The sequence below is a fragment of the Vipera ursinii genome, assembly GCF_947247035.1.
Source record: "Vipera ursinii genome assembly, chromosome: 2".
NCBI lineage: Eukaryota > Metazoa > Chordata > Lepidosauria > Squamata > Viperidae > Vipera > Vipera ursinii.
Genome location: NC_139513.1, coordinates 245,693,771 through 245,717,123, shown reverse-complemented (window position 1 = coordinate 245,717,123; position 23,353 = coordinate 245,693,771). Strand labels below are relative to the sequence as shown.

General features: G+C 40.4%; 1 protein-coding gene across 2 annotated transcripts in view; it reads left to right on the top strand.

The window, feature by feature from the left end:
• The window catches only part of YTHDC2 (YTH N6-methyladenosine RNA binding protein C2), a 46,600-nt gene that overhangs the window by 4,963 nt on the left and 18,284 nt on the right, over positions 1-23,353 (top strand). For both annotated transcript variants that reach the window (XM_083355895.1, XM_083355896.1), the window contains exons 6-19: positions 1,571-1,673; positions 3,579-3,735; positions 6,524-6,631; positions 6,795-6,940; positions 8,221-8,356; positions 8,824-8,950; positions 16,173-16,238; positions 19,614-19,792; positions 20,381-20,477; positions 20,572-20,659; positions 20,748-20,828; positions 21,116-21,198; positions 21,452-21,557; positions 23,186-23,305. In XM_083355895.1, the coding sequence (XP_083212021.1) occupies positions 1,571-1,673; positions 3,579-3,735; positions 6,524-6,631; positions 6,795-6,940; positions 8,221-8,356; positions 8,824-8,950; positions 16,173-16,238; positions 19,614-19,792; positions 20,381-20,477; positions 20,572-20,659; positions 20,748-20,828; positions 21,116-21,198; positions 21,452-21,557; positions 23,186-23,305 (1,597 nt within the window). The remainder of the gene's footprint in view (positions 1-1,570; positions 1,674-3,578; positions 3,736-6,523; positions 6,632-6,794; positions 6,941-8,220; positions 8,357-8,823; positions 8,951-16,172; positions 16,239-19,613; positions 19,793-20,380; positions 20,478-20,571; positions 20,660-20,747; positions 20,829-21,115; positions 21,199-21,451; positions 21,558-23,185; positions 23,306-23,353) is intronic.

Here is a 23,353-nt window from a genome sequence, read left to right as displayed (position 1 = left end):
TTTCTTTTTAGTCCTGTACCTCTATATTCCTCTTATTTTAGAAATGGGGAAAACTGATATACAAGTAGTCCTTGACTTACAACCGTAAAGGAGTCCAGAATTTTTGTCATATGTCACAACAGTCTTAATTCAAGACAGATGAAATTTTATGATCTTTTTTATGGCAATCATTAAATGAAACCATTGTCCATAATGCATGCTTTTGCTTGAAACCAGAAGTAAATGCTGTGGGACATTGCAAACGATCGTAAATGTGGACCGGTTGCCAAGAACCCAAAATGCAATCACATGATCATGGGGTGGCACCTGTCAGAATTTTGAATCTGGGTTATTGCCAGGTGTGAAAGATCAGGACAGTTTGTGATGTTCCAATCAAACTGATTTGTTACTAGTAATGCCTATGTGTAGGAAGCTACTAAATTAATGATTATGATTAGCATTATTTTGGCATTAGATAAGAATCAGTGGAATTCCAGAGGAGTTGATTTATATGTAGAGATTCTAGGCTGACTCCTTGACTCTGCCCCAAGATTCTGTCATTACTGTGGTCATAAATAGATTTTTAGGGGATCCATTATAACTTTGAACAGTCACTAAGTGAGCAGTCATAAGTCAAGGAGTATTTGTTATAGGTTTGTTTGATTATTAATGCTGTGTTGCATTATAGTGATAAATACTAATAGCATGCACTGTTTCCAAATGAACATCCATTTCATTATCTGCCAAGTCTATTTTTTGATAATGCTGCCTTCCAGAATTAGTCAACAGTACATAACAAAGTGATACTGTGTTTATGGGATCCTTTTCACAGTACCGTAAGTCTTGCCTCATAGATTTTTTTTTCAAAACTTTCCCACTGCTTCATCTTTTTACATTTGCAAGGTTTTCAAAATGTAGTTCAGTGATTGTTTTAATGCTGGTAGTGATTTCTTTTCTCTCCTCACTGTCCAGTACTCTAAATATTTTTTGTGATTCCTCACACTAGTATTCTTGATTATTTTAATCTTGCTGGAAATTGTGAAACAGAGAGTAGTTAAGATGTTTAAAAATATTTCTTACATGTTGCCACTGTGTGTAATGGTGATATTGATTTGTTGAGGAACCATACTACATCCGTCATTGACTGAACATGAACTGTTTCATAGTTTAACCACCACCTTCTAGCCTTAGATTTTGTGCAAGTAAGATTAGAAAAAAAACATTTCCGCCTGGTAATATGTAGATACATTTTGATAGAGGAACTACATGTAACATACCTTTGTGGTTTTTTTCTTGCTTAGAATTTTCTATAATCCTTTATAGAATCTTTTCTTGTGATAAACCTATATTTTAAAACAAGTCATTTGGTCTTTCAGAATAACATTGCACCTTTGCAGCATAGTTTGTTCAAAATTTACAGTATTGAAGTGATAGCATTGTGATTAGAAGCCTTTATTTGTAGCAACTTCAATGTCTATATAATTGTGCTTAATGTTTTTATTTATTAAACAAATTTATATAGCTACCCAATTCACACATCAGTGATTTGGGGAGGCTTACAATTTTTTTAAAAATAACTTTTTATTAACAGGGTCTCTCCAAAAACGCTTCTAACATTTTGCACCAATGGTGTATTACTTCGTACGCTAATGGCAGGAGATAGTGCATTGTCTACTGTAACTCATGTTATTGTGGTAAGTTTGGCCAATGCTTTTCAGAAATGGTATCCTTGTTAATGTGCAAGCTTTCTAATACAAATTTATAATAAAAATAAAATTAAGTTTAAATACAATTTTAAAATAAAAATGTTAAGATATAAACAAACTTTCTTATTAGCATACTAGTGGTCTTATTTATTTAATCAATTTCTAACGATGCCCTTTCCCCTGTAACTCTGGTACTTCTTCATTGATCATATATTAGTTTGAGGCACTTGCTCCTGGACATATGGACTCCAACAGAGGAAGAGGTTTTGAATTATTTTTTAAAGTTTTATAGATACATTGAATAGAATTTGGTTATTATAATTTTTATAATTATAGTAGGTTCTAAAGCTTGAACAACTATATTTACATACTAGATTTGTAAGCTTGAATTGTAAAATAATATACAGGTAGTCCTCGACTTACAACAGTTTGTTTAGTGACCATTCAAAGTTACAGCGGCATTGAAAAAAGTGACTTGTGACCGTTTTTCACACTTATGACTGTTAGAGCATCTCCATGGTCGTGTGATTTACATTTGCATGCTTGACAACTGGTTCATATTTATGATGGCTGCAGGGTCCCGGGGTCATGTGATCTCCTTTTGCAACGTTCTGACAAGCAAGGTCAATGAGGGAGCCAGATTCACTTAACATCCGTGTTACTAACTTAACAACTGCATTGATTCACTTAACAAATGTGGCAAGAAAAGCCGTAAAATGGGGCAAAACTCACTTAACAAATCTCTCACTTAGCATCATAAAATTTTGGGCTCAATTGTGGTCGTATGCCAAGGACTACCTGTATTGATAAATTTTACAATTTAATTACAATTATTTTAAATTATTTTGAATTTCCGATTATTTTGACTTTAAAGTGATTTGATAAAAGCATTTATCTTCCAATATGAACATACGTGGTACCTATAGGTTTGTCAGTTTTTTTATGAAAGAATATAATTTTCTGTGTTCAGCCATTTCTATATATAACAAGAATGTGAGATTTCAGGAGCAGTTTTCAAATGGATCATGTAGAATTTGGGATTCTGGTTGTGTTTTTTTTAAACTGCCTTTTACATGAGCTTGAATGCCCTAAAGCAAAATACTGCCTAAAATCCCAACATAGGGCAGCAGGATGGATTATATGTTGATTGTTGAGTCTATTAATATTAGATAAGACAATAGCTAGGTAATTCTGAGAGTTTAAGCCCATACATCGGGAGCATGCACAAGGTAGGGTAGACCATTAGTCTTCCCTACTTTGTGCATGCTCCCGATGTATGGGCTTAAACTGCCAGAATTACCTAGTTATTGTCCCACCTAATAGTCTTCTCTAGAGGGAAGGTTTTCAGCCCCATAGAGATGAACACCAGTATTTGTAGAGCAAAGCAGTAAAAACATAGCAAAAGCATGGCTTCAGTATAGTAGGCATGTCATTATGATATATGCTATCTGTTATCTTTTCTATGTCGGGTTTCAAAAAAATATGGCCAGTGTTTTTACTGGAATTTTGAGAGCTATGGTTGCCATAGGAGAAATATGGATCACATTCATGGTGATTATACTATCCAATCATATCAACCTTTTTCCTTTTACTGCTGTCCATTCTGGGCATAGCTGCTTTTTAAGTGAGTTTGATCGCATGATGTGGCTGAAATAAGTAAGGTGGAATTTTGTGATTTTTGCAATATGTAAGGTTTTATATATGCTTATTTGTCACCTTTTCTGTCCAAGGAGTATTACTAAATTTATATATAAATAAGAGCTATGTATAATTAAGGTATTTGCAAGAGGTGAACAACTCCAGTTAACAGATGAGGACAAGAACAAATCATTGTATGTGATGTAACAAAATGCTCAGGTTTTGTTATAAAAACATAACTTGTTTATGTTGTAGGATGAAGTCCATGAAAGAGATCGATTCAGTGATTTTTTGTTAACCAAATTAAGAGATATGCTACAAAAACATTTGTCATTGAAACTCATACTTTCTAGTGCTGCTCTTGATGTGAACCTCTTTGTCAGATATTTTGGAGGCTGTCCAGTGATATACAGTAAGTTCAAGTATTAAAAAGACTCACTCTGTGTCTGTGTGTGTGTATGTGTCTGTGTTATGGTATATACTAAACCTTGAAAACAAATGGTTGGATATCTGTGTGAAAGATACACATACATACAAATTTGCTCTTTTTCTCTTTGAAGCACTACTGCTGAACTTGTATTTTTATAATGTACTAAACAACCCATGGCCTTTTGGGTCATCATTTCAGAAACATTTCCTTACCAGATTTCATCAATTCCTTCAACAGTGGCAGAGCTTCTAATGTACCAGTTCTTAAAAATTCAGGGAGATAATCAGAATTGTATCTGCCTTGAAAGTAACCCATGTTGAACTGTATAACACAATCCAACATAAGGATTCCCTATTTTGGACACATGTTGTAAGTTAGCCCATTTGAGATATCTTGGTTCAAAAATTGTTGTCCTATGATGCACCATTTCATCCAGTTAAAGTTTACCTACAAACGTGAAAATTTTAGTAGTGTATAGATTAGTATTTTGACATAGCATGATTTTGGGGGAAAAGGGAATATTCAGAATCCCTTAGCTGTTATATAATACATTTTTTGTTAAATTCTGAGTATGTAATTTTACATATGCAGAAGTAAAAAACTATTTGGATATAAACTTAAATATTATTCTTAGTATATATTAAGTGGGGCTTAAGTTAACTGGGAAAACATTTACCCTAATTTTTTCCCCAGTTGCTAAATCTAAAAAGAGCATTGTGGTAATGAAACAGCCTTGGCATTTGAGTTCCACGGGAGACAATTCTAGGATTTTGAGAAGAGAACACAGATACGCACACACATGTTTGTGATGCCTTAAGAAATAAAATAAGTAAACATGGTTCTGCCATCATAAAAGGTGGCATATATTTATAGCATATGTACACTTGTAGTAAAGTTTGAGAAAACATTGGCCATACTTCAGTTCTTGAGAAAGAACGTAGATGAAGACAAAGAAGGCAGAATTACAGCAGAATTGATGGAGGAAGCAATTTGCCATAAAGAAAAAAAAGGAAATTCCAGTGAATAAGACTGACACAGAGGAACAAGAAACAAGACTTTCTGCAATGTGGAAATTTAGCAACAACTTTCAGGTCATCGGAGTATAAATAGCCCAACGGGAGAATAACACTACTTAACCGGATAGAAGAGGTTTGCCCTCTCTTGAATAGCAGGAGACTCATAACTGCTATTTGCAAGAAGATAAAAGAACTGCAATAATTGATATCTTACTGTTAGGTTCAGAAACTAATGTCTGCTGGCCAGACTTACTGGCTTATTAAGAACTGGTTTTCATTTTCCAGGAACATGCACTACTGGTGTGCTGAAACAAGTGCCGAGACTCCTCAAGCCTACTGATTTCTTGTTCATAAATATGACAAATGTTATTACCAAGAATAGTTGGTATGAATGACCTCACCTCAGAATTTGAAATTTTAGGAAGGAAAAATATGAAGAGTTTGTAGTTCTGCAAGTGGTATTCCAGTCTATGAGAAAATTTGGAAGGAAAAAAATACTGCAAGTGAAATGACTGGCTATTGAAAATGTGCCAACAGAGGATTTATTGATGATTGATTGTACTATGATTTGCATTATCTATGTGCTGGCATGAGGGGGTTGCATTTCACAAAGGCAAGAAGAATCATTAGGAGAGTCTTAAAACGATTTTGTGGGTACTGGACCCAGAGTCCCAGAAATCAGGTGCAGGTTTATGCAATTAAATTGAACAGATACATGCAACTAAACTAAACTGCAGCTAACCAGATGTATGCAATTAAAGCCTATTAAAATTATTAAGTGAAGATCAATAGATACTTAAGTAAAGCATATTATCATTACCTATATATTATTGCTTAGCTCATTGAGAATGACAAAGCAAACAATACAGAAAGGCATATTAACAAGTGTTGCAGCAATAGGGATACCTACTAAAGTTCACCTCTGTACTAATAGCTAACTAATCAAATCAGTATAATATGATATATCCTTTGCTTAGTTATTAATATTATCATTGAAGTCTGCTTCACTTGGTCATTTTATTGTGCTTCATGAATATGCAAAAAAGCTAGAAGATTTTAGGTTCAAATGCATACACCAATCAGAAGATTTTAAAGATTAATATACAAATGAAAACCGGGACTACTTCTTGGGACTGTTGGAAAAAAGTAATGGAACTTTGTTTTTATATATGATAACCACAACAAGATTATTATATGCATAAAGATAGAAAGATTTGGCAATACCTACAATGGAGGAATGGTTTGATGAAGATGATAGAACTTGCTGAAATGGCCAAATTAACCTCTTTGATTAGAGAAAATGCAATATCTATGTTTATTGCTGACTGGAAATCCCTAATGGACTTTTTACATAAAACAAAAAAAGTAGACTTATTGGTCTATGATTCTGATGATTAGATAGGATAGATTATAGAAAGAAGAGAGTCTTCTTTCTATAATCTATGTAAGAAAGAAGGAGGTAAATCAACAGTTGTATTTAACAACTGCTGTAAAGAAGATCAGAAGCCAAATCTTTATATTTGTCTTTTCTATTTTTCTTCTACTTTTCTTTTTGCACTTTAACTTTGTCTTTTATTTCTTCCTTTTTCTTTTCTCCTTTTTCTTTTATATTAATTTTTATTCTTGTTTTAAAAACTTGCAATAAAACTATTTTAAAAAGATAACTTATGTGTTCTCTAAAAACACGTGTGTTTGTTACAATTCCTAATTGTTCAGAATGAACTCGGAATTTATAATAATCTTTACGTTTTCAGTTCCAGGAAGACCCTTTGAAGTAAAGGAAATGTTTTTGGAAGACATATTAAGAAGTACAGGGTATACAAATAAAGAGATGATCAAATACAAGAAGGAAAAACAGCGAGGTGGGTATTTAGTTTTGCAGTGGTTGGAAAATTAATGTTTTAATTGATTGCAAAATGGGAAGGGACGATGCTGTAAAATACAGTGGAAAAATCCTAACATAGCAAAAGCTATGGATCTAATCTTGACTTTTTTCTTTATGTAAAACATAAATATGCTACCTAGAAGAAAAACAGCAGACAACTTTGACTGAATGGTATTCTGCGCAAGATAATAGCAAACCTGAATTGCAACGACAGAGGGCAGTACCAAATGTAGCTGAAGAATATGAACTGCTGGATGACGGGGGTGACACTGTCTTCAGTCAATTGGTATGCACTACTCTAAGATCTTCAATATATTAGATTTTATATTGGATAGGAATGATTATGGTTATAAGCTCAGGCTGTGCCAGTGAACATCAAGTTCTGGTTGATATATCTTTTTCACAAATACCTTCATATGCATGTCCAACTCTACAAAAAAATTAGAAGACAATGGAAGTCCAAACTTGCTATAACTTCCACATTGTATTATTTTGTGCTTTACAAGTTTTGCATAACCTTTTCATGATTTTTTCATTCTTTTAATTGAGTTCATGCATTATTTACTTTGTATCATGTAAAATTGAATTTGATATATATAAACGAGGAAGCAGATTATATTGGCAGAATCAAGTGCATGAATTTCTCCCAATTTTACCGTAATAACATAATACACTAATTTTGGCTGGTGGGGTCCAGAACAAGAGCCTTTTCAGATACGGCTCACATCTACTGGAACATTGTGTTCTCCCAGGTGAAATCTATGTTCACCTTTTTGCCTTCCAAAAGTGGTCTTGGCCCCAATGGGGATGTGGCATTTTGGAGGTGACTAATGGATTAGATAACATCCCACCTCCCCCCCCAATGCATTTTGCTCCTTCCCTCTGTATCCCAGTCAATTTTATTTTAAGTGAAATTTAAATTTTAAATGTAAGATCCCTACTTATAATTTTAATGTGTTATATTGTATTTTAATTGAATGATTGTAAACCACTTAGAAGAGGGACGTGGTGGCTCAGTGGGTTAGGACGCTGGGCTGGTCGATCAGAAGGTCGGCAGTTTGGCGGGTCGAATCCCGAGTGCCGCGTAACAGAGTGAGCGCCTGTTACTCGTCCCAGCTTCTGCCAACCTAGCAGTTCGAAAGCACGTAAAAATGCAAGTAGAAAAATAGGGACCACTACGGTGGGAAGGTAACAGCATTCCGTGCGCCTTTGGCGTCTAGTCATGCGGCCACATGACCACGGAGACGTCCTCGGACAAGCGCTGGCTCTTCGGCTTTGAAACGGAGATGAGCACTGGCCCCTAGAGTCGGAAACGACTAGCACGCACATGCCGGGGAACCTTTACCTTTATCTAAACCACTTAGAGCTGTGGCATATGGAGAGTTGGGCGGCATATAAGTTTAATAATAAATAAATAGCGTTAAAGTTGTAAGGTTTAGATAGAAGTGCTATTTAAAAGTTGAAATTTTTAAACTTTTTGCCAGTTTCAGGTCATATAATGAAATCATTTTTTAAAAAGTTTTTCAAGCGTTTCCAAGTGACAATAAAATGTGTTTTCATTTGCAGGCTGAAAAAGATGTTAATTGTCTTGAACCTTGGTTAATTAAAGAAATGGATGCTTGTCTTTCTGATATTTGGCTACATAAGGACATTGATGCTTTTGCACAAGTGTTCCATCTTATTTTAACTGAAAATGTCAGTGGTAAGTTCACAGTAGTTAACTTTTTTTTACTGAATGACGTACTGAGATTCCCAAAGATGCTTTTTCACGAGGCAACTGGACTGAGATACCGTATCATAAATGGCCATGCCATTTGACAGAATAATAAGCCAGGTTTGGTTTCTTAGAAGTCTGAATAATAATTTTGAAAGGATGAATGATTCCTGAATAAATCAGTTACGCGACTCATGGATCATCACCATTTTTTCCAGTGTCTGAATTTTCTCAAACAATGAAGCTTGGTCTTGAACAAGCTGACTAGTAAACGTTTATAGAATTGTACATAACAGCAAAATAATTAATACTTAGGCAATTCAAATTTTAATGCTTTGTGCTTTGTAACAATAACAGAATATTTTGACAATATTGGAATAATAGTTTAAAGTTTGAGCAGTTCATAAATAATATTTCTAAAACTTATTTCCCATCTTTTCTCGCCCTTTCCCTAGTTGATTACAGGCATAGTGAGACAAGTGCAACAACATTAATGGTAGCTTCTGGAAGAGGTTTCTTGAATCAAGTAGAACAGCTGATTGGTATGGGAGCAAATATCCATACCAAATCATCCAATGGCTGGTAAAAATGCCATTTTTTTCATTGTTTTTCTCTAGGGAATATATGTGATTTAAGACTGGGGGAGGGAGGAAAGAGCTTAATTCTAGTTCTTGATGAATATTTCTGTTACTGATCATGCTTTAATATGTGGTATCCAACAATGAAAAAAAATAACTCAGAAATAAACCTGCCACAGAATATAGCTCATCTTGGAAACCATACTTGAATTATAATTCTATATGTAATCCTCTATATATGAATTTGTACCACATCTGGCGCTTGGATCTATGCCCACGGAGTGATTTTGGCCCCCCCCCGTGGCCTGATCTGGGCTCTGGAGGCCTTTTCCAAGCTTCCGGAGCCCGGATCCATGGTTGTGGAGCAATTTTACGCCCCCTAGTGGCCCATTCTGGGCTCTAGGGGCCTGGAAAAGACCTCCGGAGCCCAGATCTATGGCCATGGAGCAATTTTGCGGGGGGCCCCGCGGCTCGATCCAGGCTCTGGAGGCCTGGAAAAGACCTCTGCTGCCTGGATCTATGCCAGCGGAGCAATTTTGTGCCACACCAGCAGCCTGTTCCAGTCTCTGGAGGCTTGGAAAAGGCCTCTGGAGACCGGATTGGGCCGCAGGGGGGCCCCCGCAAAATCGCTCCACGGCCATAGATCCGGGCCTCAAAGGTCTTTTTCAGGCCTCAGGAGACCGGATTGGCCGCAGGGGGCTGTGAAATTGCTCTGCAGCCATAGATCCGGCCTCCGGAGGTCTTTTCCAAGTCTCCGGAGCCAGGATTGGGCTGTGGGCGACTGGACACGTCCCCTGGCCTTAGATCGTTGCAGCAGCAAGAACTGCAGCAGAGAGGAGTCAGACCTTTTCCAGGTGAGTCCCGCGCAGCAGGAAGAGGGGGAAGCATGAGGTATCTTAGTAGGTCGGGGAGGCCTTGGGGGCCTGTACCATCACTAGGCTCTCCATGGCCTCCCCCACTTTAAGATACCTCATGTTTACTTAACGAGCCATGTGCATTTTAACGAGGAAGAGAGTGATCTCGCTAAAGGAACAAGATTTACTCTACAGGTTTTTGATTTACGAGTGGAATGGGCAGGCTCCATTACACTCATAACTCGAGGACTAAGTGTATAAAGGAAGGCTATTTTTCTAATATTCTGATACTATGATTTAATTTAAAATGCACGGTATCAGTTATTTTGAAGTTGAAAGCCTGAATGCATTGGAACAAGGCAAGAAGGAAAAAAGGATAATATTGGTTCTAGCTTATTGAAAGATATATTAAAACTAACCACAACTTTTTTTTTTAAAAAAAGCAATTTTCATATCTCTCTCTCACCTTCATTGTGTTTATTATTTGATTATGTATTATCAAGTCAGTATTGATCTTAGTGAGACAGACACCCCACCGTCCTGTGCGCTCCCACAGAGAGGGCCTCCTCAGGGTGCCACCGCTCAAGGAATGTCGGCTGGTGGCCCCCAGGGGGAGGGCATTCTCAGTGGGTGCGCCAGCCCTCTGGAACTGCTTGCCAACCGAAATCCGGATGGCCCCCGACCTCGGCACCTTCCGGCGCGACTTAAAAACTTACCTGTTCCAGCAGTCCGGCCTGGCCTGATAGCTCTAATTGGGGTCCCAGTTTGTTTTTACTATTGTTTTTCACTATTGTTCAATCTGTATACCGTATATACTTGAGTATAAGCCGAATTTTTCAGCCCACTTTTTGGGCTGAAAAACTCCACTTCGGCTTATACTCAAGTCAACAAAAAAAAAGAACTGTCCCTTCGTTCGGAACAGGCTGCTGAGAGAAGGGAGCGGCAGAGCCTTGCAGAGCTGGCGGCAGTCCAGCGTTGTTTCTCCCCCTCGTGGGTGCGTGTGTGTGTCAGACCCACGGGAATGGCTGGTAGGGAAGCGGCATTCCGGCATTCCCCCCCCTTCCTGTGTGTCGAGCCCACGGGGCTTGACACACAGAGAAACGCAAATGCCGGACTGCCGCCACCTTTACTAGCCATTCCTGCGGGTCTGACACACACACACACACACACACACACACACACACACGCACGCACGAAGGGGAGAAACAACGCTGGACTGCCGCCACCTCTGCCAGCCCTGCAAGCCTCTGCCGCCCCGGCGTTGGTGGTCGAGCTCTTCGGAGCCGGCAGAGAATCTCCCGCAGGAGGAGGTCGCGGCTTTCTCTCTTGCTTCGGACTGCAAGGATTTAAACTCCAGGAACAAATCCCGATGGAAGTTTTTTTTAAAAAAAATACTCCTCCGGGTCGGACAGGGGACCCAGGCTGAGGTCTAGGGGTAGTGGGGGGGGGGCTCGCAGACATAGATGGGCTCAAGTGGAAGCCAAGCAGCCCTCCCGAACCTGGGCTTCTGGACGGAGCAGCCGGTGGTGCGTTTCAAAAAGCAGAAAAGTTGGATTTTGAACTTTTCAGCAGCGCATCTGCACCCGCTGCTTTTATGACCGACCTGCCGTTTCCCCCCCCTCCCGGTCCTTTCCCCTGTCCAAGCGGACGCTCCAGGCTCTTTGGGGGGGGGACGGGCAGGCGGGGGGGGAAGGAAGCGTGCCGAGGCGCCGCTCACCTGCGATCGGCGAGTGCGCTGGACTCGGCTGCGTGTCCAGCGGAGGGTTCAGATCATTCCGGGCCAGAGCGGCTTGGCGGGCGGGGCCGTTGGGCAGGCGGCGTGGTGCAGCGGGGGAGTCAGGGCAGCTCTGCCATGGAGCAGCTGGGGTGGGTGGGTGGGGGGAGGAGGAGGAGGAGGAGGAGGAGGCGGAGAGGAGCGAGCGGATGAAAGACGGAGCCTCCCGTGGCTACCGCTGCTGAATATTGCAATGAGCCGCCCTCTCCCTATGACCGCCGGCGAGGGGATTTCATCAGAGCACGCAATCGGGGCTCCCCGCCCCTCGGTCCTGCCCAGATGCAGCAGCAGCAGCAAGACCACCCCCCCACACACACACACACCTCCGGTCTACCTTACGGCCCGGTGACTTGACCCCGGGTATAGATCGGAAAGAAGGCAACAGACCTGCAGAATCGCGGCGGCGCCCCCGGAGAAGCCTACCCCGAGGCTGCGGCCGATTTTTCCTTCTGCAGGCATTTTTCCTTCTCCAGGAAGTCCACCAGTCATCAAAGGGCCAAGTTTGAAGACCCCTGCGTCTACGCGGTATCTAAGAGCCGCCACCACCACCACCCACTAACCTCTCCACGGTGCCCCACCCCTTGGCTCTTCTCATTGCTGGAGCTCCTTCTCAGCGAAGGGGCAGGAAGGTCTGTTGCCTTCTTTCCGATCTATCCCCGGGGTCAAGTCACCGGGCCGTAAGGTAGACCGGAGGTGTGTGTGTGTGGGGGGGGGGTGGTCTTGCTGCTGCTGCTGCATCTGGGCAGGACCGAGGGGCGGGGAGCCCCGATTGCGTGCTCTGATGAAATCCCCTCGCCGGCGGTCATAGGGAGAGGGCGGCTCATTGCAATATTCAGCAGCGGTAGCCACGGGAGGCTCCGTCTTTCATCCGCTCGCTCCTCTCCGCCTCCTCCTCCTCCTCCTCCTCCCCCCACCCACCCACCCCAGCTGCTCCATGGCAAAGCTGCCCTGACTCCCCCGCTGCACCACGCCGCCTGCCCAACGGCCCCGCCCGCCAAGCCGCTCTGGCCCGGAATGATCTGAACCCTCCGCCGGACACGCAGCCGAGTCCAGCGCACTCGCCGATCGCAGGTGAGCGGCGCCTCGGCACGCTTCCTTCCCCCCCGCCTGCCCGTCCCCCCCAAAGAGCCTGGAGCGTCCGCTTGGACAGGGGAAAGGACCGGGAGGGGGGGGAAACGGCAGGTCAGTCATAAAAGCAGCGGGTGCAGATGCGCTGCTGAAAAGTTCAAAATCCAACTTTTCTGCTTTTTGAAACGCACCACCGGCTGCTCCGTCCAGAAGCCCAGGTTCGGGAGGGCTGCTTGGCTTCCACTTGAGCCCATCTATGTCTGCGAGCCCCCCCCCACTACCCCTAGACCTCAGCCTGGGTCCCCTGTCCGACCCGGAGGAGTATTTTTTTTAAAAAAAACTTCCATCGGGATTTGTTCCTGGAGTTTAAATCCTTGCAGTCCGAAGCAAGAGAGAAAGCCGCGACCTCCTCCTGCGGGAGATTCTCTGCCGGCTCCGAAGAGCTCGACCACCAACGCCGGGGCGGCAGAGGTTTGCAGGGCTGGCAGAGGTGGCGGCAGTCCAGCGTTGTTTCTCCCCTTCGTGCGTGCGTGCGTGTGTGTGTGTGTGTGTGTGTGTGTGTGTGTATGTGTCAGACCCGCAGGAATGGCTAGTAAAGGTGGCGGCAGTCCGGCATTTGCGTTTCTCTGTGTGTCAAGCCCCGTGGGCTCGACACACAGGAAGGGGGGGGAATGCCGGAATGCCGCTTCCCTACCAGCCATTCCCGTGGGTCTGACACACACACGCACCCACGAGGGGGAGCCCCGATTGCGTGCTCTGATGAAATCCCCTCGCCAGCGGTCATAGGGAGACGGCGGCTCATTGCAATATTCAGCAGCGGTAGCCACCGGAAGCTCTGTCTTTCGTTCGCTCGCTCCTCTCCGCCTCCTCCTCCTCCTCCTCCTCCCCCCACCCACCCACCCCAGCTGCTCCATGGCAGAGCTGCCCTGACTCCCCCGCTGCACCACGCCGCCTGCCCAACGGCCCCGCCCGCCAAGCCGCTCTGGCCCGGAATGATCTGAACCCTCCGCCGGACACGCAGCCGAGTCCAGCGCACTCGCCGATCGCAGGTGAGCGGCGCCTCGGCACGCTTCCTTCCCCCCCCGCCTGCCCGTCCCCCCCAAAGAGCCTGGAGCGTCCGCTTGGACGGGGGAAAGGACCGGGAGGGGGGGGAAACGGCAGGTCGGTCATAAAAGCAGCGGGTGCAGATGCGCTGCTGAAAAGTTCAAAATCCAACTTTTCTGCTTTTTGAAACGCACCACCGGCTGCTCCGTCCAGAAGCCCAGGTTCGGGAGGGCTGCTTGGCTTCCACTTGAGCCCATCTATGTCTGCGAGCCCCCCCCACTACCCCTAGACCTCAGCCTGGGTCCCCTGTCCGACCCGGAGGAGTATTTTTTTAAAAAAAAACTTCCATCGGGATTTGTTCCTGGAGTTTAAATCCTTGCAGTCCGAAGCAAGAGAGAAAGCCGCGACCTCCTCCTGCGGGAGATTCTCTGCCGGCTCCGAAGAGCTCGACCACCAACGCCGGGGCGGCAGAGGCTTGCAGGGCTGGCAGAGGTGGCGGCAGTCCAGCGTTGTTTCTCCCCCTCGTGCGTGTGTGTGTGTGTGTCACACCCGCAGGAATGGCTAGTAAAGGTGGCGGCAGTCCGGCATTTGCGTTTCTCTGTGTGTCAAGCCCCGTGGGCTCGACACACAGGAAGGGGGGGAATGCCGGAATGCCGCTTCCCTACCAGCCATTCCCGTGGGTCTGACACACACACACACACACACACACACACACCAGGAAATCGAGAGCGCAGCCTTAAGTTAAAGGTGGCGGACGGGCCCGAGAAAAAAGGCTGCAAAACTCCAATCTTTTAAAGCGTGCGGTGTTGTTGTGTTTTTTTTTTCCTCCCCCCGAAAGTGAATGCCAGCTTTCCGTACTAGTGTATTTGTACTGCCGCGAGTGACAACTGACAAAGCTTGCCGGTGTGATCTTGATTTTGGAACTGATGAAGTCTGTTAACAGGCTCAACTAAGATGGCAGACGTGTCGAGCTGAGCTCCGTGAGCTCCGTGAGTTTGGTGTGGTTTGGTGGTGAGCTGCTGCATTTCCCAGCCTCGGCTTATACTCAAGTCACTAACTTTTTCCAATTTTTGGGGGTAAAATTAGGGGTCTCGGCTTATATTTGAGTCGGCTTATACTCAAGTATATACGGTACCTACCTTACTCTGTACACCGCCCCGAGTCCCTCGGGAGAAGGGCGGTTTATAAAAACTAATAAATAAATAAATAAATAAATGTATGATGTATTTTCCGTGCTAATTTGTACCTGACTTGGTCTTTGAATGGTATATCCATTGCCATTGTAATTAAGTCTACCCAGTTGGTACTGGTCATCCTTTTCTTCTTTTTCCTTCCATCTTTTCTAACACTAGAGCTTTCTCTAGAGAGCTAGATCTTTGAATAATGTATCTGAAGGAGGAAAATATGAGCCTAGACATTTGTTTCTTGAACAAGAATTGTGTTAATTTGTTCAGTGATCTACTTGTTTATTTTCTTGGCTATGCATAGTATTCTTGGGAGGTTTTTTTTCAGTACCAGAACTCAAAAACATCAATTTCACTTCCTAACCTGCTTCTTCAAACACCAGCTTAATAGAGTATCACAGGAAATACCATTACTTGCACTATTCTGATCTTGTAGGTATAGTCACTGCAAACATCATTGCATACAAATATCTTTTCCAAAGCTGTCATAGCAGTCCTACCAAGTGCTACTGTGCGGCATATTTCTTAACTGCTTGTTTCTTTACCAACCACAAATGATACATATTATATAGCCAAGGCTGGGAATAACAAGCAAACTGAGCTCAGTTATTATCTTGACCAATACACAGGAGAAAAGCCAGGTCTTCTTGGTTCTATGAATGGTTGATAGAATCCTTGTGGGGATGGAGTGTGGGAGAGGAGCTCATTCCAAAGGGCAGGTACAATAATAAAGAAGATGCATCTTCTACATCCCATTAGATAGCAAAACGTCAGTGGGGGGATCTGGAATATCCCCATTCAGTGCAACCTTGTGAGGCTGGTAGAAATAGCTGTAGATAAGCAGTCCTGCAAATAATTAAACATATGACAACAGAGAAAAGTAATTTCATATACTATAGATTACTTGTTGTAGTAGCAAGAGATCCTAAGTACTTTGCAGTAGTTAAAGATGCAACCTTAGAGTTCAAATATTGTTAAAAAGCTCTTTTCCTATCATTAAGTGGCTCATTAAATAATAGAATAATAAAACAAGATTACAGATCAGACTTGTTCAAATTCTTCAAAATAAATGTTTTGCAGTACAAAGGAGCATGTAGAAAGCACATTTCTTGCAACTATTAAAGCAGTCGTGTTTTTTCTAGGCTTATATAGCTGTTTTCTAAGCTGTTTGCTGCTATCTGCATGGTTTACATGTCACTGTGAAGCATTCATAGACCTATTGCATAATGAATATAACTAGAGAATATTGGGAACATTCCATTGTTGTGCATAAACCAAACATTTTATCAAATACTTTTACAGGACAGCTTTGGATTGGGCTAAACACTTTGGGCAGACAGAAGTAATTGACCTGCTGGAATCCTATTGGTAATGTATTTTCTGTTACTGAAATGCACTACAGAAATCTGTCAAAATCTTTTTCACGATTAGGATGCTTTTGATATCTGATTTGGGGAGATCTTTTACTGAACATAAATCTGTCCAGGCCTTTGGAATACAGTTAGTCCTCAAGTTACAATCACAGTCAAGCCCAAAATTTCCATTGCTAAGCAAGCAGTTGATAAGTGAGTGAGCCCCTTTTATGACCTTTTTTGCCATGGTTATTAAACAAATAACTGCAGTTATTAAGTGAGTCATGTGGTCGTTAAGCAACTCTAGCTTCCCCCATTGACTCTGCTTATCAGAAGCCGTCTGGGAAAATTACAAATGTTGATTGCATGACCCTGGGCCAGTGCAACTGTCATAAATACATGTCAGTTGCTAAGCGCCCAAATTTTGATCACATAACCATGGAGATGTTACAATAGCCATAAGTGTGAAAACTGGCCATAAGTCACTTTTTTCTAAAGCCATTGTAACTTCAAACAGTCACTAACCGATGGTTGTAAGTCGAGGACTATCTGTATTTCTTGAAGCAGATTAAGCTTTTTCAAGTAGGAAATTTCATGATAAAATTGAAATAGGAAAAAGAGTTACTTAATGATACTTGGAAAAACTCTTAATGTTTAATAAAAGTATTAAATACTTTTAGGACCATTCCCCAATCTATTTTTATTACACACACTGCACTTCGCAGTTTATTTTCTTCTTGATGTATATGTTAATTCCAGGGTTAAAGCCAAGCTACCTCTAAAACAAGGCATTAATGGTCCTTGCAAAATTAGCAAATGATTTGTTTCTGTAAGTTAGCCTGTATTTGAAAGATATGAAATAGGATGAACTAGAACATTATTGAACAGCAATTATAACACAATATGGAAAGAAGTTTAAACAATGAGGTAATTTAATATAAAACATATTTTTTAATGTTGACCTCTATTAAATATATCCAGAGTGGTGGTCATATATTATTTCACATGCAGAACAGACCATATGAGTTGTTCTATCAGAACATTCTGAGTTAGTTGTTCAATTCTGTATTGTCATCTTTGAGCTATAGAAATCATTAGGAACTTGGAAGAGGCAAGATGGGGGGGGCATATACAGTTGCAAGAAAAAGTATGTGAACCCTTTGGGATTATGTGGAGTTTTGCATGAATTGGCCATAAAATGTGCTCTAAACGTCATGTAAGTCACAACAATAGAAAAACACAGTCTGCTTAAAATAATACTACACAAACATTAGCTGTTGTCATGTTTTAATTGAACATAAGATGGAAACATTCACAGTGCAGGGTGGAAAAAGTATGTGAACCCCTAGCCTAATGACTTCTCCAAGAGCTAATTGGAGCCAGGAGTGAGCCAACCTTGACTCCAATCAGTGTGATGATATTGGATGTGTTGCTGACAGCTGTCCTGCCCTTTAAAAACACACACCTGTTTTGGGTTTACTGGTCTCAAGAAGCACTGTCTGATGTGAACCATGCCTCGCAGAAAAGAGCTCTCAGAAGACCTACGATCAAGAATTGTTGACTTGCATGAAGCTGGAAAGGGTTACAAAAGTATCTCCAAAAGCCTTGATGTTCATGTGTCCACGGTAAGACAGACTGTCTACAAATGGAGAAAGTTTACCACTGTTGCTACTCTCTAAGCGTGGTCGTCCTGTAAAAATGACTGCAAGAGCACAGCGCATAATGCTTAATGAGGTAAAGAAGAATCCTAGAGTGTCAGCTAAAGACCTACAGAACTCTCTGGCACATGCTAACATTTTTGTTGACACATCTACAATAAGGAAAACATTAAACAAGAATGGAGTACATGGGAGGACACCACGGAGGAAGTCATTGCTGTCCCCCAAAAGTATTGCAGCACGTTTGAAGTTTGCAAAAGAGCACCTGGATGTTCCACAGCACTACTGGCAAAATATACTGTGGACAGATGAAACCAAAATTGAGTTGTTTGGGAAAAACACACAACACTATATGGAGAAAAAAAGGCACAGCACACCAACATCAAAACCTCATCCCCACTGTAAAACATGGCGGAGGGAGCATCATGGTTTGGGGCTGCTTTGCTGCCTCAGGGCCTGGACGGATTGTCGTCATTGATGGGAAAATGAATTCCAGAGTTTATCAGGACATTTTGCAGGAAAACGTATGACCATCTGTCTGCTAACTGAAGCTCCGCAGAGGATGGGTGATGCAACAGGACAATGACCCAAAGCATACAAGTAATTCAACAAAACAATGGCTTCAACAGAACAGAATACGCCTTCTGGAGTGGCCCAGTCAGAGTCCTGACCTCAACCCGATTGAAATGCTGTGGCATGACCTTAAGAGAGCGATTCACACCAGACATCCCAAGAATATTGCTACACTGAACAGTTTTGTGAAGAGGAGTGGTCCAAAATTACTCCAGATCATTGTGCAGGTCTGATCTGCAACTACAGGAAACGTTTGGTTGAGGTTATTGCTGCCAAAGGAGGGTCAACCAGTTATTAAGTCCAAAGATTCACATACCTTTTCCACCCTGCACTGTGAATGTTTCCATCGTATGTTCAATTAAAACATGACAACAGCTAATGTTTGTGTAGTATTATTTTAAGCAGACTGTGTTTTTCTATTGTTGTGACTTGCATGACGTTTAGAGCACATTTTATTGCCAATTCATGCAAAACTCCACGTAATCCCAAAGGGTTCACATACCTTTTCTTGCAACTGTAAGTCTAATTAATAAATAAAAGCTTAACCCCCTTGCCACTAGAGTAAATACATTGATAGTTGATATTGAAAGTGTTAACTGTATTGCTTTCTAGGACAGGGGTCCCCAACCCCAGGTCCATGGACCATACCAGGTCTGCACAAACAAGCAAAGCCCCATCCTTGGGATGCAGGCAGCACACAAAACCATGTCCCCTCCAGTCCGCAGAAAAATCTCTCCACAGAACCAGTCCCTGGTTCCCAAAAGTTTGGGGACCTCTATTCTAGGAGATTAGTTTTTCAAGGTTTTCATTGAGTAAATTGAACAAATAAAGCATGTGAGTAAGAGTATGGATTAATTGAAATTAATTTTATGAACCTATTCCTGTTGAGGTAAATTCAGTGGATTATTAACCAAGATAGAATTACTATGAACACTGGCTCTTTAGGACTTTGAGAGTGAAAGGGGAAAAGACAAAAATCCTTGGATTAACTAATGTCTTTGTTGAGTCAATGCCCTTATATTCTTAAAAAGATTTCTTTGTGGTTTCCAAATATTTGTAAAATTGAAAAAAAAATCATGTTGGTACTTTTGGTTTTTTATTTTCAGGTTTAACACCTATTTCATCAGTGTTACCTTATTTATCTCTGCTATATATTTCAGTGCCTCATTAGAGTCTGGTAATCTAGATGAAAGTTCCTTGGTCCATGCTAATGCTGGTGAAATGAATATAGAAGATCGAGAACTCCTGAAAGCTTATCACTACAGTTTTGATGATGAAAAGGTAGATCTTGACCTGATAATGCACCTACTGTACAACATCTGCCATAGCTGTGATGCAGGTAATGTCCATTTATGTATATCCCACTTTAATACATTATTTCATTCATTATTTCATATCAAGGCTATATTTGTTTGTTGATTTTTGCTCAATCCTAATCGCTCAGTATGACTAGAAATTTAAAAAAAATACAATCCTAACATTAAAAAGTATGAAAGACCTGAGTCACTGAAGGATGGATTACTTATATTATACTCCAGTGTGTATCCCAAGGCCAGCATATATACAGAGACAGAGATTGACAGACCTGTTGTCACTTTTTTCTTGCAATTTTATAATGAATTATGAGCAAGGCCTAAATGCATATAAATGAAATTGAGATCTGTTTCACATTCAGTTACATAGGCAAGAGAGCATAAGGCTTGGCTTGCTTTTATTTCTGTTGAAGCACATTCACATTCAGGGATGATTTGAACTAGCTGATAATAGAAAAACCCTTTAAGAAGTGTTTGAATTCTCAAACTAAAGACTATATACATAATTCCACAGAGTTCTGAAGCTATTTTATTAATTGTGAGAAATTTGAGTGCAGCAATAATTAGAATTGCTTAGGCTCATCTTTCTATAGCATTTGAACTTTGTTTTACAGGTGCAGTTTTAATTTTTCTTCCTGGATATGATGAGATAGTTGGATTGAGAGATCGCATACTCTTTGATGACAAAAGATTTGCAGATAATGCTCATAGGTAAAAGTTTATATATTTTTATTTTGAAGGGCTTTTTGTTTTACTTTCAGAACTGCAATATTTTTGGTATTCCATTCTGATTTTTTGCTATCAGATTCCAGGTATTTATGCTGCACTCAAATATGCAGACATCTGACCAAAAAAAGGTTCTTAAGACTTCTCCTCTAGGCATCCGCAAAATAGCAAGTATCAAATGACTTTAGTTATTTAATGATTGTTCCCACTTTAACATTAGGCTGTCGTTACAAAGTTGTTGTTTTGTTTCTGCAGATACTTTCTACAAATATTGCAGAAACCAGTATCACAGTAAATGATGTTGTTTTTGTGATTGACTCGGGAAAAATGAAAGAGGTATGCTATCTTTAATGTGGATATCTTATAATATAATGTATATTTTAAAATTATTTTGTAGAAAATTTAATTAAAGAAAGTTATGTCGGCATTACTTTAGTAAAATAAAAATAATTATATAACACACACACACACATACATCATATATATGATATATTGTTATATGACTTAATTACTAATTTAGTGTTCATTTTTATATCATTAACTGCCAAATGTTGGAGAAGTATAGATGTAATTAATAAATAAATATTGATATTTTATAACATAGATTTTCCTTAACTTTCTAGAAGTCCTTTGATGCGCTGAATTGTGTAACTATGCTTAAGATGGTGTGGATTTCTAAAGCAAGTGCTGTTCAGAGGAAGGGCAGGTAATAAAAATATAAAAAAATATTTTTAGAGGCTTGCAATAGAGATGTTCAGCATTTTAAGATACATCATTAAAAAAAGAAATCTTTTTCCAGACCTAGCAAGAAACCCTCACAAATATATAAAATTAAAAGTGGGAAGAAAATTTTCACTTAGGATAGAAAATTTAATGAATGAATTTTTAGTCTGTTTTGATAATTTATTCATATATTTTTTAATGTTATAATTCAGCTTAAATAATTTTTTACTTCTAAGGGCAGGACGTTGTCGACCTGGAATTTCTTTTCGACTTTTCAGTAGATTAAGATTTCAAAATATGTTGGAGTTTCAGACTCCTGAACTTCTAAGAATGCCTCTACAAGTGGGTAATTTTTATTCTCTTTTTAAGCCTTTGTAATACTGTGCTTGAGTTTAGCCGTGGTTTATTTTTTAGCTCTGATTTGTTGAATCACCTGTGAGGACTTGGCTCAAATTAACCTTAGTTTCTGTTACTTTCTGATATTTTTAGCAATTAAGTTCAAGAATTTGTTTCCAGATCCAAGAAATAGCCTGAGGAGAAGAGAAAATATGAAGGTTCAGATAGCCTATCAAAATATCTGTATATGTATCTATGTTTACAAGACTGAGTATATGTATATGTTTACAAGACTGAGTGTGCCTTGTTTAACAAACTTTAAACAAACTCTGGTTGATCGCTACTTGCAACAAATATGCAACAAATATATTGAAAGCTGTTTTGGAGGCTTTGCATGGAAATCCTTGAAAACTTTTGAATATTAAAATAACAGTACTTTTCAATTGTGCTAAATGCTTAATGGGAACCAGATTTTTATGAGATGTTGAATAAATTAGCTATTCTGCATCTCAGGCTCACTTGTCTCTTGAATAAGAGTTTTCTTAATATGCATTGTAAAATCTGATGATAGTCACTGTTGTGGGTTTTCTTTTCATGCCTACTTATACAACATTGCTTTGAATAATTGTAAAGATTCAAGTAATACATTTTTTTTGCACTGGAAAATATTTTTGCCTAGAATAAAAATTTTAAATTATTGAAACCTCACAGATTTTCAACAATGAAAAGCTTGAAATTTTGCCTGACAATATCTGACAACTTATGTGATTTCAGCATTTCAGAAAGTATCAAAAAAATGTAAGGCTCTGTAGGCAGTTACATTGCCAGTTTCTGCTTCAGAATGTCAAAAAATCTAATATTTCTCTTAGATTTCCCTTTTTATATTATATTTTCAATAAATAATCAGAATAGACCATCAGAAGGGACCATGGAGGTCTTCTAGTCCAGCCCCCTGCTCAAGCAGGAGTCCCTATATCATTTTAGACAAGTGGCTGTCTAGTTTCTTCTTAAAAACCTCGAGTGATGAAGAACCCACAACGTCTGAATATATGCAGTTGAATGACAATCCTAGGCATGCTTATTTATAAAACCAATTGAGTTTGCTAGGAATTTCGGTGTTGTTGTTGCATTCAGTAATCATTCCAAAAAATTAATATTTGAATTTATATTATCTAATTATTCCTGAATGACAGAAGACAGTTGTGGCTTGTGCAATGGCTTATTTAATCATCTGGTAACCAGCATTAATTTTTAAGAAACATCATAAGAGTCACTTGAACTGCAAGATGAGCGGCAAAGAAATTTGATAAGTAAAAAATAAAATAGAATATATGTATGATAAATGAAAGATTTATAGATGTTGAAGTGAGCTGCAAGATTGTAGTCTAATGTTTTGGAAGATTTTTTCAACCAGACTAGTTTTCTTGTCTGTCTGCCTACCTACCTACCTACCTACTTACCTATCATATTTTTGAACCAACCATCTCCCTCAGAGAAGAACCTAAGTTGCTACAATGGGTAGAAGAAATTGATAAAAATAAACACTCTATTCCATCACTGACATCTAAGTGGAAATACATAAGATTGTACTATGAATGAAGTCATAATCTGAAAAACATATTTTTATATTATAGGAGCTTTGTTTACATACAAAATTGCTAGCTCCCATCAATTGTCCAATTGCTGACTTCTTAATGAAAGCTCCAGAGCCGCCTCCTGCTTTAATTGTGCGAAATGCTGTGCAGATGCTTAAGGTGAGTAAATGGAGTGCGACTGAATTTTTAACTAATTTGAATTTGAAC